Below are 17,886 nucleotides of genomic sequence, written 5' to 3' on the forward strand. Positions count from 1 at the left end.
AAACCTGGCATAAAACTGCTCAGTCTCTTTGCAAGCTAGAGAAGAGCTTCAGAGTAAACCACTCCCCACATCGTTTTCCAGCTCAGGAGAGCTCTGAAACAGCCTCTATGTGTGTGTGTGTGGGGGGGGTGTCTAACCCTCCCATTAGAAGAGGAAGTAGAGGTGTTTGTGACAAATCCTTCCACAAAAACACCACAGTCATTAATCTGTCTGAACAACTGTTTGGCTGAAAGGTACAACACTGAAGCTCTGGGCTGAAGGAAGGTGAGTGACTGACTCTGGGTGAATGTCTCAGTGTAGGGTCCTAAAGTACTGGGGGGCGGGGCGGGAAACTAGTTCACCCTCGTACTCTGTCCAGGATGGTCAGAAGGTAGACATTCTCTTGCCCAATTAGACTAGCCCCAGCCTCAGAGAATTCTTCTCAGAGACTGATGTGTTTTATAAGTCTGAGAAAACTATGGAGACAGAAGGCTAACTAAGGAATCAAATTAAAGATCGGAGACTCTTCAGAAGCTTCTTGAGGTCCTTCTTCCAGCAGCATCTGCTCTGCACGGAGGCAGGTATGACCTCCATAGGTCCCTGCAGAGGAAAAGTCATCGGGGCTATGAGAATAGTTCCAGGATCCTAACCTCTGAAGTTCAAAATCTCTGTACACATCCAACTCGTGACAAACTGGGGAGCTGACTCTGTCATCTCCCTTCTCCTTTCTTGTCTTCCTCTTCTCAGTGGCTCTTTTCCTTTGTCCCTACAGAATGCCTTACTTGAGAATGGCAGCTGAGAACTCTTCTGTGACAGAGTTCATCCTTGCAGGCTTAACAGACCAGCCAGGACTCCGGATTCCTCTCTTCTTCCTGTTTCTTGGTTTTTACGTGGTCACCATGGTGGGGAATCTGGGTTTGATCACGCTGATAGGGCTGAACTCTCACCTTCACACACCCATGTACTTCTTCCTCTTTAACTTATCTCTTATAGACTTCTGCTATTCTACTGTCATCACCCCCAAAATGTTAATGAGTCTTATCTCAAAGCAGAACATCATCTCCTACCCTGGGTGTATGACTCAGCTCTTCTTCTTTCTTTTCTTTGTCGTCTCTGAGTCCTTCATCCTGTCAGCAATGGCATATGATCGCTATGTGGCCATCTGCAATCCCCTGATGTACACGGTCACCATGTCTCCTCCGGTGTGTCTACTGCTTTTGCTGGGGGTCTATGTGATGGGTTTTGCTGGGGCCATGGCCCACACAGCATGCATGCTGAGATTGACCTTCTGTGACAACAACCTCATCAACCACTACATGTGTGACATCCTTCCCCTTCTCGAGCGCTCTTGCACCAGCACCTATGTGAATGAGCTGGTCGTCTTCATTGTTGTGGGTATTGACATTGGTGTCCCCACAGTCACCATCTTCATTTCTTACGCCCTCATCCTCTCCAGCATCCTCCAAATTCGTTCCACAGAAGGCAGGTCAAAAGCCTTCAGCACCTGCAGCTCCCACATCATTGCAGTTTCTCTTTTCTTTGGGTCAGGGGCATTCATGTATCTCAAACCATCTTCCCTTTTACCTATGAACCAAGGGAAAGTGTCCTCTTTATTTTACACCATTGTCGTGCCCATGCTCAACCCATTAATTTATAGCCTGAGGAATAAGGATGTCAAAGTTGCTCTGAAGAAAATTTTGAGCAAAACTTCATTCTCCTAAGAGAGGAACAATGCTTGGGAAGGACCCACTTTTGTTCTTCCATAGTTGAATCAGAATCCATAGGATACATGGAAGAAATTTTAACTCATTCTTGGACAAGTCTGTCTTCCTCTTCTGAAGGGTATCTGGAAGATCATCTACCCCGGTCCTCATATTTCTGAGAAGACACAGGCTTATGGCCCTACCTAGCATTCAGCATCTTAGCCAAACAGCAACCACAATTCAGGTTATTTCTTTCCATTACGTGTTCCATTTTGGCTAACTTTCTTCCTTCTTCAGGCCTTGGAGGAAAGAAAATGTGAGCTGGCCTCGGATGTTAGAATCTGGTTCTGTCTACAGAACTTTCATGTCACTTTTCAAGGGCTAATTTTAAATTAGCACATTTTTGTAAGAAGGTAGGAGGTATAGGATTTTGCTGAGATGATGTTGGCTAAATGACCAGAAAAATTCTTGAAGCAGTTTATGGAATGTGGGGGAAGTGTATTAGGACCCAGAGAGCAGCAAGTGTGCTACCACCTAGGCCTGTGGAGTGGTGCTGCAGGAGCCTGGACTTCTAGAGATTTGGTTATGATGGTGGGCTTAAGAACTAACAGGAAATTCCAAGGTTCTGAAGACTAGAATTTGGAAATTATTTCATACACACCCATTTTCTTGTTTTCAAATTGTGCTTTTAAAGGCAAAAGTAGTGGACTCTGTGGCCAGGAGAAATCACTTTGGTATCTGTGGAATACTTTAGAACCATAGACCTTTTAATGTTACTAACCATATTCAGGTTAGCAGCCAATCATCATTGGAAATGCCTATCAAATGGTATATTGGTGTGGCATACAACAGAGACTAAGGTAGAATATTTTCTCTGTCTCTTCTCAGATCAAATTTCTACTCCTTGGCACCTCTTTGAAGAAATTCCCTAATGGATTGCCTTTTCCTCTGGGTTCTTTTTTGGGGTTAGGGCAAAGGGAACCTTGGTAGAGAAAAATCAGGGAGAAGGAGAAAAATGACATGAAGATAGTTATTTCTGGACATCCTCCCAACTTGGGCTAAAGTGGCAGTAACTGAATCCTCTGTTCCACATGTGTTTACAGTAACTGCTCCCTCCCTTGCTACTTCCTGCCAAGGGCTTATTATGTCTCCCTGCTGTTAGTTTGACCATCTCTTGTGGTTCTCTCAGACAACATTCTGCCTACACCTGTATGAATAGTTCCCTCATCATATTTGCACAATTACTTTGTTTGACTCTCTCTTTTTTGTTTATTTGTTGTTGGCTGAGATACTGATATACCTCCCAGTAAAAGGGAGGGTCCATTAAAAATTGTGATACTAAATATTTTCTGTGATACAATGACATGTAAAATGCCACGAAAATCCTTTCTGTCCCAAAATTACCTTTAGAAATGCTCTCCCCTATATGAAAAAGAAAACATAGTTTGGATAGATTTATAACTTTGTATAACTTTTGGACTGGTGCTAATCAGTAATAGTGAATTCAAAAGAAAGTGCATGGACAGGTGAACAATAGAATTCAAGTGATCAAGGCAGAGAAAGGTACAAAGTATCATAAAAATTTTGAAAGAGCAGACTATGGAATTGGAAGGTATAATCAGATTTGAATCCCAACTTCTACCCCGTAGTTGTGTAACTTTAAGCAAATTACTTGATGTCTCTTTAACTTTTTTTCAGAGTTCCATTGAGAATTAAATACCAGACAGTTTGGTTTCACCCCCTGCTAGATCTTCTTCCTTCTAATATTTAGCACTTCCACTAACTTATTGTTTAACTTTGAGACAATTGGCTTATCTTTTTAGGCCCACGATCAAGTTATCAACAGACTCAGTGTCTTACTTCAGAGAGGAAAGAAGTGAACAGTCTCTCTTAGGCCCTGTAAAAGGGCACTCCAAAAGACTGTCCATCAAAGCACTATGCTTTCAAATATAAATTTTGGGAGAATACAAATATTCAATATGCAGCAAACATGTAATAAGTGATTAATAGACATAGAAGGATCTATTGTAAATAGAATATAAAAACAACATGATAGAATATGCTATTTTCATATAAGCAAGAATGGGCTAAGAAAGATGCTGGTAAGACCACATGGGAGGAAGAAATGAGCTATGGAGAAAAGGAAAAGACATGCCCTCAGAGACTCAACTGTAGGATTTGATTGAAATTGATTTCTATTCAGCTTCTTAAAGATATGACCACCCATCTCTTTTGCTCCCTTCATTCATATTGAATGTTTGTAATGACCTCCACTCAGATCCCTTTTAATTTAGCAAACTACCATGATCTGAGCATGGAAGTGATACATGTAGGCAGGAGGTTTACATTTAAGGCATCTCTGGTTTTTAAGTTGTTTTTGAATTGGTACCTACATATTCTCCTTGCATCTTTTCTACAATGGTCTGAGATCATTTCTCTTACTTTTTTGGACACACAAATCTCGTCTTAAAGAAGTTAAAGAACTTGCCTATGATTGCACAGATAATAAGCAGAGTTGCAGATTGTATTTAGATGGCAAGCCATAGCCCACACTCTTCTTACTAGGCACCTTCCAAGGAGTTCAATATGGATGTGAAAGAAATAGCACATGTGGTGCATATATATTCACCTTGTTCCATCCCCAAGTTGCTGTCTGGAGTTAAGTCCCTACGTTATTTTCATTTGGAAACAATTTGCCAGAACATATGTCAAGAGAAAAACACTGAAGAATTTTCTCCTTTTTAAAGGCACTGAGCGCATAGAATCAGGAATATGTATGCGAGGTTTGCAGAGCTATTGTTCAATGGGTTGCACCGTAATATATTAAGAGGTTGTTTAGTTAAGGTTACCGTCTCTAGATAACCTGGAGCTTAATGCCTGGAAAATATAGAAGGTGTTAAATACATGTTGAACAAATTCCCAGTGAGATTTTTAAAATACTGTAATTATGCAGCACTTGTTTTTAATTTATTTTTAAAAATAATTTTCCTTAAATTTCTACCACCGTGTGGTAGAAACATGTGAGATAGAACTGTGTAGAGATACGCAAAAAAAAGTTCAAAAGAAAGAGAGAATATCATGATCCCGCCATTCAAAGAATACCACTTCTGGCATTTTGGTCTATGTTTTATTCAGAGTATTTTTCTGTCTTTGTCTCGTAGTTAGAATAGCATGGATCAGTGAAAAAAACTCTCTATATATACATACAAGCAGATTATCATATTAAGTACTATTTTGTAATTTAGTTTTTGTTCTAGGAACATGTAAACAACATTGATTAAGTACATGCTAAAATGATGTTGAATGACTACATTGCTGGGTTTAAGGTTACAAGAGCATTGGAGTAATGCAAATGATTTCTATTTGCCACACAGAAAGACAATATTGCTCTCTTCTTTTCAAAGGGCCTTTAAATAGCCATCTGATGATCCTAAAAAATTTTTTGAGCAGAAGCAGCATTTTGTTATGTAACTCATTGTATAGCCTAGACTGACAGGCTGGTTCAAACTCACAGCCTTTCTGCCTAGTGCTGGGACTATAGGCTAAATTCTAAGGAGTTTTCTCTTTGATTTAGCAGTAGGTGTCAAATTCTGCATAGAATTCTTACTATCTTGGTTCAGGTTTCTTTTTCTTTTCCCCCTCCCTCCCTCCCTCCCTCCCTCCCTCCCTTCCTCCCTTCCTCCCTTCCTTCCTGTGTGTGTGTGTGTGTTACTGGAATTTGTGCTTGCCAGGCACATTATTTTCATTTTTCAAATAGGGTCTCACCCCATCCCCTTTCCCCAGGTCAGTCTGGGCCATGATCTTCTTATTTGTGCTTTCTGTACAGTTAGTATGAAATGTGTGTGCCATTATACCAAGCTTTTTGTTGATTGAGATGGGGGGGGTGGGTCTCATGAACTTTTTTCCTGAGTTGGCCCAGAACCTGGGTCTTCCCAATCAAGCTTTGCTTCCCAAGTAGCTAAAATTCCAGGCATTAGCCACCACACCTTGCCTTGGGTTCAGGTTTCTTGTCTCCAGTCCTACCCTTCTCATTTCCAAGGTTCAAGGTCAAGACTGGTGATTGATGACTGTCATCTTATTGCCTACTGTCAAATACAAACTGTGGTAATAACCCAACTTCACTTCAGTTGTAGCCTTACATTTGCTTAAATTCACTTCAGTTTCCTTAGAGAGGGAGGAGCTACTATAGCCCCACAGGTACGTAAGCAAGCAACATTTTCTTTTTTTTATATCCTCCCCACTACACACCAAAGAATGAATTTGTGGCTCGGTATGGCTCAGTTCCCATCCTACTGTTTCCATCTTTATTTTCTAGATAGTACAGACACATTATCAGGGCCCTACTTATCTCTTCCTTTGAAAGGAAGACCTACTGCTGCCCAACACTGGATTTACAGATTTAATTGAGGACATTGTGATGTCTTATTCATAGGCTTCGAAGTGGAGACTTCTACTTTGTCGGCAATAAAACTGTTTTTTAAAAAAATTCCTGCATCTGACTCCTGTGTGTAATTTTCTCAGTTATTTCTGGACAATTAATTGACACCACTAACCCACTCCAACAATATCCTACCACTTGCTACTGCATATAAAAATGACTTTATTCTTAAAATCACTTTTCATTCCCCATATTTGCAATAGTTTTCCCCCTTATGCATATTTGAATTCCCTGTTGTGATCTCTTGGTTTTCTCTGCTGTTAGTCTACTTGTTATTCAAGATGAATAGCAATATAGTTCTAAAACTATACAATAAAACAGCTTGTGCATTTCCATGGTAACAATGCAATAACTGGAGACTGCCTCTGAATAAAGAGCATAAAATAACATTATCAATTCAAAGATATACTTTCTATAATAACCTACAATGATTTTTGTGGGAGCAAAATTATTTTTCAAGTTTTAAGAAGAAGTATGTATAGTAGGTATTAATTTTTTTAAAGGTGGGTAAGAATTTATTCTAGGTATTGCCCTTCAAGCTAATACACTGAATTTACAGCACATGTACAAAAATACTGTCACAACATCGTGCTATTTAAAATATACTAATTATTTGACCATTAATAAATTAACTACTGAGTTATTACCTTCCTTAGATATTGAATAATATTGTTTTATTCTTATATAGCTGACATTCTATTTAAGAAACTGACCAGAAAATTTAGCCAGAAAAGAAGCTTACATTCATTCACTTAGTAGCAAAATTTTTCTTATTAAAGAAAAAAGAAACATAACCAATCAAAGATAATAGACATCATTGCAGGGAGGTGAAGAATAACAATCTCTGGGCTCTGGATGCTTGTTCATTACCTTTCAAACCACATTAAAACAAAAGTCCTCCTTGGAAAGAAAGTCGTTCAAAACATAGTGAGACCTCCAAAGAGTTTTTTAATCCCCTGCCTCTTTTTTTTTCAGGGTTGAGGATTGAACCTTGAGCCTGTGCATGCTAGGAGAGCACTCTACCATTGAACTACACTCTAGCCCTTGGGTATTTGAGACAGGCTCTCACTATGTAGTCTAGGCTAGTCTTGAACTCCTGGTCCTTTTGCTTCTGCTTTCTCAGTGCTGGGATTACAGACATGTACCACCAAACCTGGATGTTGCACCTGTTTTTGAAAGTGTGTGTGTGTGTGTGTGTGTGTGTGTGTGTGTGTGTGTACTCTTATCTCAGACCTTTGGGCAACTTGCTGTCCAGGCTGGATTGCTCTCTGTCTTTATTCCTTACTTGTGGTCTCCTTAAACTCAGTCTCTATTGCAGATCTTAGCTGTGAATAGTGGAAATTGATTCTGGTTAATAAAAGGGGACTAATTGGCAGGAAATGAGCAAGATAACAGAAGTTTAAAACAAGCTTGGAAGCCAGCTGATGAAGTCAGGCAGCATAAGAAAGCCAAGTGGGAGAATTATAGCCAACTTATGCCCCAGAACTGTCTGGTTAGGTTACCCTGATTGTTCGTGCTGGCACCAACAGCATCTGACATTTGTTTTGGACAGATAGATTTTTCAAAAATTGTCTTTTTCAAAATGCAATTAATAAATTTGTGCCACCTGCCTCACACTGAGCATCCTACATGGGCAGTCAGATGGTGGCATGCAGTTCTGGTATCCCAGTAATCTGTCACAGAAGGATGAAGAGTCTGGAACTAATCAGCATTAGATCACATGAGGGCAACTTCCTCACACATGGAAGGAATTCAAAGGTGGAATAGCCACAACCAGCAGTTTATCTCTATTTACTTTTCAATTTTGAAACTAAATTTCATTTTCTTAGCAAGGCCTTTTCAGACATTCAAGACTCCATACAGCCTCACTTAAATGGCTTTAAACATCATCCCATAACCTCTCTCTGGCATATTTTTTATACTTTGCCTTTTATTCTTTCTTTCTTTCTTTCTTTCTTCCTTCCTTCCTTCCTTCCTTCCTTTCTTTCTTTCTTTCCTTTCTTCTTCCTTCCTTCCTTCCTTTCTTTCTTTCCCTCCCTCCCTCCCTTCCTTCCTTCCTTCCTCTCTCTTTTTCTTTCTTTCCTTCTGTGTTGATACTGACTGGTGCTTGAACTCCAGACCTAGGCACTGTCCCTTAGCTTTATCACTCAACGCTGGTGCTCTACCACTTGAGCCACAGCTTCACTCTGGCTCTTTGGTGGTTGATTAAAAGTAAGAATATCATGGGCTTTCCTGCATGGGCTGGCTTTAAACTGTGATCCTCAGATCTCAGCCTCCCCAGTGTGAGTCACTGGTGCCTGCTTTATTTCTGATATTTCTAATAAATTATGTGTATCTATTTTTCCTTAGGTTTCACATTCAGATTACAAGTTTGGATGGTGGGAGCTTTGTTTCAATTGTTGCCTTCCTTATTTTTGAGGGTAGCAGGCTGAATTGTGTTAAATGCTCTATCTGTGAAGTTGTCCTTTCAGGATTCCTGGGGCACTAGTTCCAAAACAAGTACCAAGATGAGTCCATTCTCAAGTCTCTTAAAATTGGAGACTATTTGAATATAACTTACACACCTCTTGGACATAATGTTCTCTCTAGATAATTTACAATAGTTAATATAGTGGCAGTGCTAGGTAAATAGTTGCTATATTATGTAATTCGGGAATAATGAAAAAATGTTTGTACATATTCATTATAGATGCAATTCCTCCTGCCACTTCCCAGTATTTTTGAGCCACTGTTGGTTGAATCTGCTGATTCAATGGATATTCCATGAATATGGAAGGCTGGTTTGTCCTTTGGAGCATCTTATTATACATTTCTTACATTATGTTTCTAATTCACAGGCTTCCTTACCTATGTTGACCTTTGGACAATTCCTTTAGGCCTACCTTTAATATAACTTATATTTTTAATTCATTGTGTCCAAAAGACTGATTGACGTATCCAGAGATTTCTTATTTTCACTTATCATATTTTCATTTCTAAAAGTTCCATTTGATTCTTTAAAAATTTTGATGGTCAAATTTATGTAGCTATTGAGATATATCTGCTAAAATTATGCTAGACATATACTAATTATTGCAAATAAGGGAAACCATGGGACCTATGTTTCTCTGGGTCTGGCTTACTTCACTCAATATGATTTTTTCCAAGTCTTTCCATTTCCTTACAAATGGAGTAGTGTTATGCTTTCTGATAGAAGCATAGAATTCAATTACACACACACACACACACCACACACACACATACACACCACACACACACACACACACACACACACACACACACACACACACCACCCTTTCTTGATCCATTCATCTACTGAAGGGCATCTGGGTTGGTTTCATATCTTAACTATATTGAATAATGACCATATAAGATGATGCTAAGTAAAATGAACTGCAAGATCTAGACAGGAGGTTTTTCTTTGTTGTTGTTTTTAATGTACTATATGATTTCTTGCTGCTTTTGTATGTTCTTACCCTTATGGTGTATCTCCTGTTGTCACTGTATTTGATTTTGGTATTATATATATGTTTGTTTGAATTAGGGAAGGGAAGAGGAACAACAGAATGGTGAGACAAAGGACAAGGGGAACCAATGTAACAGCAACCACAATATTCACAAGACAATATGTTGGAAATGATCTGTACAATTTTTTGGGGGGGTCCGGTCATGGGGCCTGAACTCTGGGCCTGGGCGCTGTCCCTCAGCTCTTCAGCTCAAGGCTAGTGCTCTACCACTTGAGCCACAGCGCCACTTCTGGCTTTTTTTCTTTTTGCTTATGTGGTGCTGAGGAATCGAACCCAGGGCCTCAGGCATGCAAGGCAAGCGCTCTACCACTGAGCCACCTCCCCAGCCTTGATCTGTAAAATTTTTAAGGGGGGCAAATTGGAAGGGAGGGAAAGTAGGAGATAAGTGAGGAAAAGGATAACAAATTTGACAAGAAATGTACTTATTATCTTACTTGTGTAACTGTAGCCCCTCTGTAATCACGTTAACAATAAAAAAATTTTAATAAATAAAAAAAGCTTTGATGGTTCAGTGAAACTCACTAGATACTATGTTGAAAATATAACTTGTGGATGGAGATGGGAGGGAAAAACTGGGAGAGAGTGAGGGAAGGGGTGACATTGTCCAAAAAGAAATGTACTCTTTACCTGACTTATATAATTGTAACTCCTCTTTATAATAACAATCAAAAAATTAAAATTTTGATGGCTATTTTAATTTTTGGCTCTTCCTTTATTATTTCAATTTTCTCTTTTCTTTTTAAGCATATCAAATATATCTGTTTTGTATTCTGTCCCTGACATACCTGATAATTTTTTCAATTTTGGCTTTCTAGCCATATTTTTGTTTTTATCACCTGTGGTGGTTCTCAGTTAAGGTCGCTTTATGTTTGTTTAATGATCTGCTATGGGCTTATGATCTTTGGATGTTTTATCTGGGAAAGTAACTCATTAAACCTAAATCCATAGCTTCCCAGAAATACACTAGATTTCCCCAAAGCAAACTGGTCTAGGATTATATCCAGCCCAGATATATACTTCCTTAGTTTTATTTTGTTAGAAAAAATCTTTCTGATAAAGCTTGAAATACTGCTGAAGATGGCTGGCCTTAATAAATATTTGCTGTTTGAATAAATTGACTTCTGCATTAATGCACAGAGATCATTCTTCCTCTTCTATTTCTGGGCCATGCTATACTATCACTAAAATTCCAAATAGAAAATTCAGTTGGTAAGAAATTAAGTGGACTAAAAAGGAATGTCCATTTTCTTCACAAAAACAAACATTATTCATATCTAAAATTGAAGGAAGACATTTTAGGTTCTGATGTAGAATTGGATCAAGCAATCCAGACCTATATTGGTGAGATCCCTGGCCATTTCATTGGTTAGTATGCATACCCAAAGGGTGTCTATTCTCTTTTGATATCACGAAAATGACTATAAACATGTAACTCTGTAGTATACTTTGAGATTAGGTCAGAGTACTCCAAATATGACTGTCCTAAAAGCTAGGGATGACAGGGAAGTAAGTGTGTGTGTGTGTGTGTGTGTGTGTGTGTGTGTGTGTGTGTGTGTGTGTGTGTGTGAAAGAAAGAGGTAGACAGAGAAAGAAAGAATGAAAGAAAGAACAAAAGAAAGAAAGAATGAAAGAGTGGATGAAATAAAGGAATGGAAAAAAAGCTCTGTATTACTTTGATTTCACCCTGGACATTACATAGCATCAGTTCTGTTAGGTTTTTAAAAAGTGGTAGCCGAGTAAGAACAGCACCACGCACGTGGTATTCAGGTAAGGGGTAGGTTTATTCAGTAGACCTGCTGGGACCAGGCAAGGTTGGCACTCCACGTGGCTGGCAAAAAAGAGGGTCTGGTCCTGGGTTAGGCCTTATGTAGGGTAGGGGGGGGGGGCGGGAAAAGTGTGTCCAGGTAAAGGGAAGTGGGATCAGATGGGAGAAAGGTGTGGCCACATCAGATTAAGATGTGACCTCAGTGGATGCAGATGTGACCTCTTCCAGGTGTCCCAGTTGCAGGATCTGGGTGAGGTCTGTTCGCCGTCCAGGAATGGACCTTATAAGTTCCACCATACTTTGTTGGTTAAAAGCATTCCCAAGACCCTATAGATGTGAGGATAGGGAACAGAGAACCCATCTATTGATCAGGAAAGTGTTAGTCTCACTATTCCAAGATGTGGGATGCAAGTTATATATGTGTGTGTGTGTGTGTGTGTGTGTGTGTGTTGGTATTGCCTTCTTTGGAAAGGACAATCTGCCACATGCATCCACATTCTATAGCTGTTATAAACACAATATTCAATTAGAAAACACCCAGAATGATGCCAAAGACTCTATAGCTGCTCCATATGCATTCCTTATCTTTTCTTTTCTCTTGTTTTCCTTGTATATAAGAAAAATATAACAGGTTTTTATTTTAAGGGACACAAGACAGATGAGAAACAAAAACAGTGTTATTTTTCTTGCGTGATCTACTATACTGAGTTGTCAGGTCAGTAAATACGTATTTTACAAATGAGGGGGATTATGGCTCGACAATGTTCAATAATTTTTAGTCTTAAACTAGTTTGGTAGGGTGATTTATTTTTTTCTTCACTGAGGCTTTAGATAAAGATATATAGCTTGATGGATTTTGTGTGTGTGTGTGTGTGTGTGTGTGTGTGTGAGAGAGAGAGAGAGAGAGAGAGAGAGAGAGAGAGAGAGAGAGAGAAAGAGAGAGAGAATCATGAGCTGTGAATCCTGGGCCTCACCACTGTCCCTCAGCTCTTCAGCTCAAGGCTAGCATTCTACCACTTGAGCCACAGCTCCACTCACTTCTGGTTTTCTGAGTGGTTTATTGGAGATAAGAGTTACATAGACTTTATTGCCCAGACTGGCTTCAAACTGTGATCCTCAGATCTCAACCTCCTGAGTAGCTAGGATTACAAGCGTGAGCCACCAGCGCTGAGCCTCTTGATGGATTTTTGGCTAACTAAATAGATTTGTGTAACTAGTATATTTTTCAGAACCTGAGCATTACCATCAATCACCAAGAACTTTTCATATAGCTTTTAAGTTGCAAACCTATGACTTCCTGGCCAAGAGGAACTATTGCCTGATTCTCAATTCCAGTTTTACAACTTCGTGTGTGTGTGTGTGTGTGTGTGTGTGTGTGTGTGTGTGTGTGTGTATAAATATTCAAGTTTGTGAAACAGTACTATGCAATTTATTACACCCATATACAATGGTGTGTAACAATGTACTGTACAGATTCTATTCTTGGTACAAATGTAATTTTTCTTTTCTTTTTCCTTTGTCATCTATTTTAGTCAAGGTTTGATCTCTTTGCCTTAAGCTTTTTGGTTACAATTAATCAGAAACAGCTTAGTGTATTCCTTTCCTGTTTTCAAAACCAAGGTCCACTGTATAGATACTATTGGCTATAGGATAGATTCAGTTAAGGAGGTCTTTGAAGGTTCAGGAGATGACAGACACAGACTGATATGAAAAAGGATGGAAGCCAGTAATCTAGGAGACCACAGGAGCCAGGAATTCTGAATAACTGTTTATGTTCTTTTTAGTAGAGTGACCATAAAAGTTATAATCCAAATCCAATCATTTTTGAGAGTGAAAGAGTGTTACTAATAATCATAGTGCTATATTATACAAGGATAATGGACAATCCTACGAAAACCTGGATGATTTTAGGCAATCTCTCTAGAAACTTACAAATGCAGATGCTCAAATGTCATGAGATTTTAGAATCATAGGTTCTAAAATCTTAGAATATTCACTTCACATAAAAGCAGACACCCTGAAAACATTACGGAAGGAATAGGAGAAACTCTAGGGCTCCTTAGCACAGGATGAAATTTTCTTAATAAAGACCTTAAACCACTACAAATCAGTGGAATGTTGTACAAATGGGATTGCATGAAGTTGCAGAGCTTCTGCATGGCAAAGGACATAGCTAGTAAGATCAACAGAAAGCCCATGGACTGAGAGAAGATCGTCTCATATCTAAAATATACTTAGAACTCAAAAACTTAAATCTTCCAAACACAAATCCTCAAAGAAACAACTGCCCCATTAATAAGGGAGCTAAAGACTTAGAGAGACTTCTCTAAAGAAGAAATAAGAAAGGCCAATAAACACATGAAGAAATGCTCAACTTCTCTGTCCATAAAAGAAATGCAAATCAAAACAACATTGAGATACCACCTCACCCCAGTTAGAATGGCTATAATCAAGAACTCTAATAACAATAGATGCTGGAGGGGATGTGGACAGAAAGGAACCTTACTATATTGTTTGTGGGAGTGTAAACTTGTCCAACCACTTTGGAAAGCAGTATGAGCGTTCCTCAAAAGACTCCACATAGAGCTCACCTATGACCCAGCAATCCCACTTTTGGGCATTTACCCAAATGATCACAAACAAGACCATACTAAAGCTACCAGCACAACTATGTTTATCACAGCACTATTCACCAGAGCTAAGAGATGGAACCAACCCAGATGCCCTCAGTAGATAAGTGGATCAAGAAAATGTGATATATATATATATAGATGTAGATACACACACACACACACACACACACACACACACACATACAAACACACACACACACACAATGGAATTCTATGCCTCCATGAGAAAGAATGACACCGCCCCATTTGTTAGGAAATGGAAATACTTGGAAAAAATTACATTAAGTGAAATAAGCCAGACACAAAGAAATATAGGTCCTATGGTTTCCCGCATTTGCAATAATTAGTAGACATCTAGGATAATTTTATCAGATGAACAGAAAAGCTTAAAAGCTATGTACATATGACCATATAAGATGATGCTATGTGAAATGAACGCCAAGGTATGGACACAAGAAGTCTTTCTTTGTTGTTGGTTTTAATGTACTATGTGATTTTTTTTTTGTTTCCTTTGTATATTCTTCCCCTATGGTATATCCCCTGTTGTCACTGTACTTCATTTTGGTACCCTACATCTTGTATATACATTTGTCTAATTTGGGGAGGGGAATAAAACTCTATAGCAAGGACACAGGATGACCAATTGCAACAATGATACCCACAAGACAGTATATTGGAAATGAACTTTACAACTTTGGGTGGGGGAGGGAAGGGACAGTGGGAGAGCAACAAGGGAAGGGTAACAATGCTTGACAAGAAATGTACTCATTGCCTTACTCATGTAACTGTAACCCCTCTGTACAGCAGCTTTACAATAAAATAAAATTTGAAAAAGAATATTCACTTAACAGATCATATAGATTTATCATCTGAAGAATGGCAAATCAAATCCTCAGGTACATTTCCCATTGTACCTGGATCCTTTCTAGCTATAGAGTAGATTTGTGTGCTACCTTTTTGTGTATATTTGATCTCCTCATGGAGAGTCGAGGCCTGTCTGTGGGCTTTAGTAGAGTTAAGAGTAATATGTGGTATTTGCTGTGATGGTTTTTCTTACTGTTCTGAGTAGCTCATGGTCCTGGAAGCATTTTCTATGAAATGCTCTCAGAACATCTATCACATTGATCTAAACTGTTGATTGATTGAGTGATTGATTGATGGCTGCCTCTTAAAGCTTTCTATGAAAGTTTTGAAATGATGGTAAATAAATTTGAAACCATTTTCCTTTAAAGCCAAGCTTAAGCCCAGCGTGAATAAAAGAGGAAAAAACGAGTCCTGTAAACTCATCACTGAATGACATGGAATCCCTAGGGCAGGATGGAAGTTTTAGTAGAATGCCAGTTCCCCAAGATGGTACGTAAACATCTAATGCACGGTGTAAACAAAGACAGTGCAGTTTCTTCCCTATAGAGACAAAGCTCAGAGAAATTCTCTAGGGAATCTGTGCCTAATCAAGTCCCCAGGATGACCAAGAAGTTTAGTTTCCTTTAATATGCCAACTGGGGTTCTGGTGAACAAATTCATCCTCCTGAAATTCATAGAGACCACCTGGGACAATACACATACAAAAACTACAGTCTATTCCTCAAATACCTTGGAGAATTTGTGTCAGTAAAATCTCTGATTCATCATACCAAGGGAATAAGAAGAGGTAACATACAAGCCTGTTTGTTAGCAGTACTCTCTTTACCTTCTGGCTAATGAAAAGCTAATGGAATGAGACCTCATAAATACCAGCACTGAGAATGACAAAAGAGAAGAAAGACGTAGGCTTTAAACCATCTTTTCTGATAGTTTTCTTTTAAATCCATATCCAAGAGCTCTGAGAAGCATTGATCCCCTTGTTTTCAACACTGACTTTGAGGTGAGACAAGAGGTTTAAAGGAATCCAGAAGCCTTTAGAGATCCAATAGGAGATACCTTTGGCTTTTGGCTTATCTATCTCATCAGCTAGTAACTTAATATATATGTCTAGGAGAGAAAAGAAGAGAATGAGAAGACACAATGGTGGTCAGGACAGGTCTTGTCTCATAGCACCTGAGGAAGGAAAGGCTATATTGTTTTCTTGGATCTTTCTGAGACCCTTTGTTTGTCTTTAACAGAGTTATTTTGCCTCTTCATCTCTCAAGTGGGTCCTCTATCCTTTGTTGGTCACACTAACAGAAAAGCTTGGATTTCTGATCATCCTAGGGGAGCTGTGATGCTCCCACAGTTGTACTATCAACAAGCTTGGGATGAAGACAAGCACGGATGAGGGAAGGCATCCATGTAAAAGCTTATATTGCTAGAGCCGTTTCCTACTATTAAAGCTTGTGTCTGTCATCATCTTGTGTGTTTTCTCCTTTGTTTCCATAGATGACTTACCAGAAGAGAATGGCTCCAAGAAACAGTTCCTCAGTGACTGAGTTTATCCTTGTGGGATTGTCAGAATACCCAGAGCTCCAGATCCCCCTCTTCCTTCTGTTCTTAGGGATCTATGTGTTCACTGTGGTGGGCAACTTGGGCTTGGTCACCTTAATTGGGCTAAATTCTAGTCTTCATACCCCAATGTACTTTTTCCTCTTCAATTTGTCCTTTATAGATCTCTGTTACTCCTGTGTGTTTACCCCCAAAATGCTGAATGATTTTATGTCAGAAAATATTATCTCTTATATAGGATGCATGACTCAACTATTTTTCTTTTGTTTCTTTGTCAATTCTGAGTGCTATGTCTTAGTATCAATGGCCTATGATCGTTACGTGGCCATTTGCAGCCCTCTGCTATACACAGTCACCATGTCCCCTCGGGTCTGCTCTCTGTTGATGCTGGGTTCCTATGTGATAGGGTTTGCTGGGGCCATTGCCCATACTGGAAGCATGCTGAGACTGACCTTCTGTGATTCCAACATCATCCACCATTACCTCTGTGAAGTTCTCCCCCTTCTACAGCTCTCTTGCACCAGCACTTATGTCAATGAGCTTGTGTTTTTCCTTGTTGTTGGAGTTGTCATTATTGTATCCAGTGTCAGCATCTTCATTTCTTATGCATTCATTCTGTCTAACATTCTTCAGATTCCCTCTACAGAGGGCAGATCCAAAGCCTTTGGTACATGTGGCTCTCACCTGATTGCTGTGGCTCTGTTTTTTGGGTCTGGGGCATTCACTTACTTAACAACCTCTTTCTCTGGATCAATAGAACAGGGAAAATTTGCCTCAGTCTTTTACACCAATGTGGTTCCAATGCTTAACCCTTTGATCTACAGTTTGAGGAATAAAGATGTTAAATTTGCTCTAGACAAGACCCTGAAGAGACTACTCTTCTGATGGGTCAGGTAGTATTATAGGCAATTAAGTCCCAGTAAACATAATACTTACATGCCTTTTTTGAATCAACTAACGGAGGAACTTCAATGTTTTTTCCTAAAACAGTCTTCTCTTTCCTTTTAAGAATCAAGAATATCAGCCAGGCGCTGGTGGCGCGTGCCTGTAATCCTGGCTACTCAGGAGGCTGAGATATGAGAATCACAGTTCAAGCCAGCCCTGGCAGGAAAATCTGGGAGACTCTTATCTCCAATTAACTACCACAAAACTGGAAGTGGCACTGTGGTTCAAGTGGTAGAGTGCCTGCCTTGAGCTGAAGAGCTCAGGGACAGCGCCCAGCCTCAGAGTTCAAGCCCCACGACTGACCAAAAACAACAGAAAAAAAAGAATAAAAATTCTCAAGCCTGGCATGGTGGTGTGCACCTATACTTTCAACACTTGGGAGGTGGAGGCAGAAGACTGCAAGTTCAAGGCCATTCTGCACTACATAGAAAGACTTGTTTCAAAAACAAACATAAAAAGATTAAAAGTGAGCAAAAAT

At 39.3% G+C, this 17,886-nt stretch overlaps 2 protein-coding genes across 2 annotated transcripts; both read left to right on the plus strand.

The window, feature by feature from the left end:
* The first annotated feature begins 752 nt into the window (after positions 1 to 752).
* LOC122104157 (olfactory receptor 145) lies at positions 753 to 1,700 on the plus strand. Its single transcript, XM_042674864.1, has one exon. It carries the CDS (start codon positions 753 to 755, stop codon positions 1,698 to 1,700), a length of 948 nt encoding a protein of 315 aa, XP_042530798.1.
* Positions 1,701 to 16,400: 14,700 nt separating this feature from the next.
* On the plus strand, positions 16,401 to 17,348 carry LOC122104169 (olfactory receptor 8B4). The gene has a single exon (XM_042674873.1). The coding sequence runs from the start codon at positions 16,401 to 16,403 to the stop codon at positions 17,346 to 17,348; it is 948 nt and encodes a 315-aa protein (XP_042530807.1).
* Positions 17,349 to 17,886: the final 538 nt, after the last annotated feature.

The sequence above is a fragment of the Dipodomys spectabilis genome, unplaced genomic scaffold (assembly GCF_019054845.1).
Source record: "Dipodomys spectabilis isolate Male_0828 unplaced genomic scaffold, ASM1905484v1 ptg000023l, whole genome shotgun sequence".
Taxonomy (NCBI): domain Eukaryota; kingdom Metazoa; phylum Chordata; class Mammalia; order Rodentia; family Heteromyidae; genus Dipodomys; species Dipodomys spectabilis.

Excerpts from the sequence above, each read along its gene's own strand:
- LOC122104169 (XM_042674873.1), top strand. The coding sequence starts at position 16,401 with ATGACTTACCAGAAGAGAATGGCTCCAAGAAACAGTTCCTCAGTGACT.
- LOC122104157 (XM_042674864.1), top strand. The coding sequence starts at position 753 with ATGCCTTACTTGAGAATGGCAGCTGAGAACTCTTCTGTGACAGAGTTC.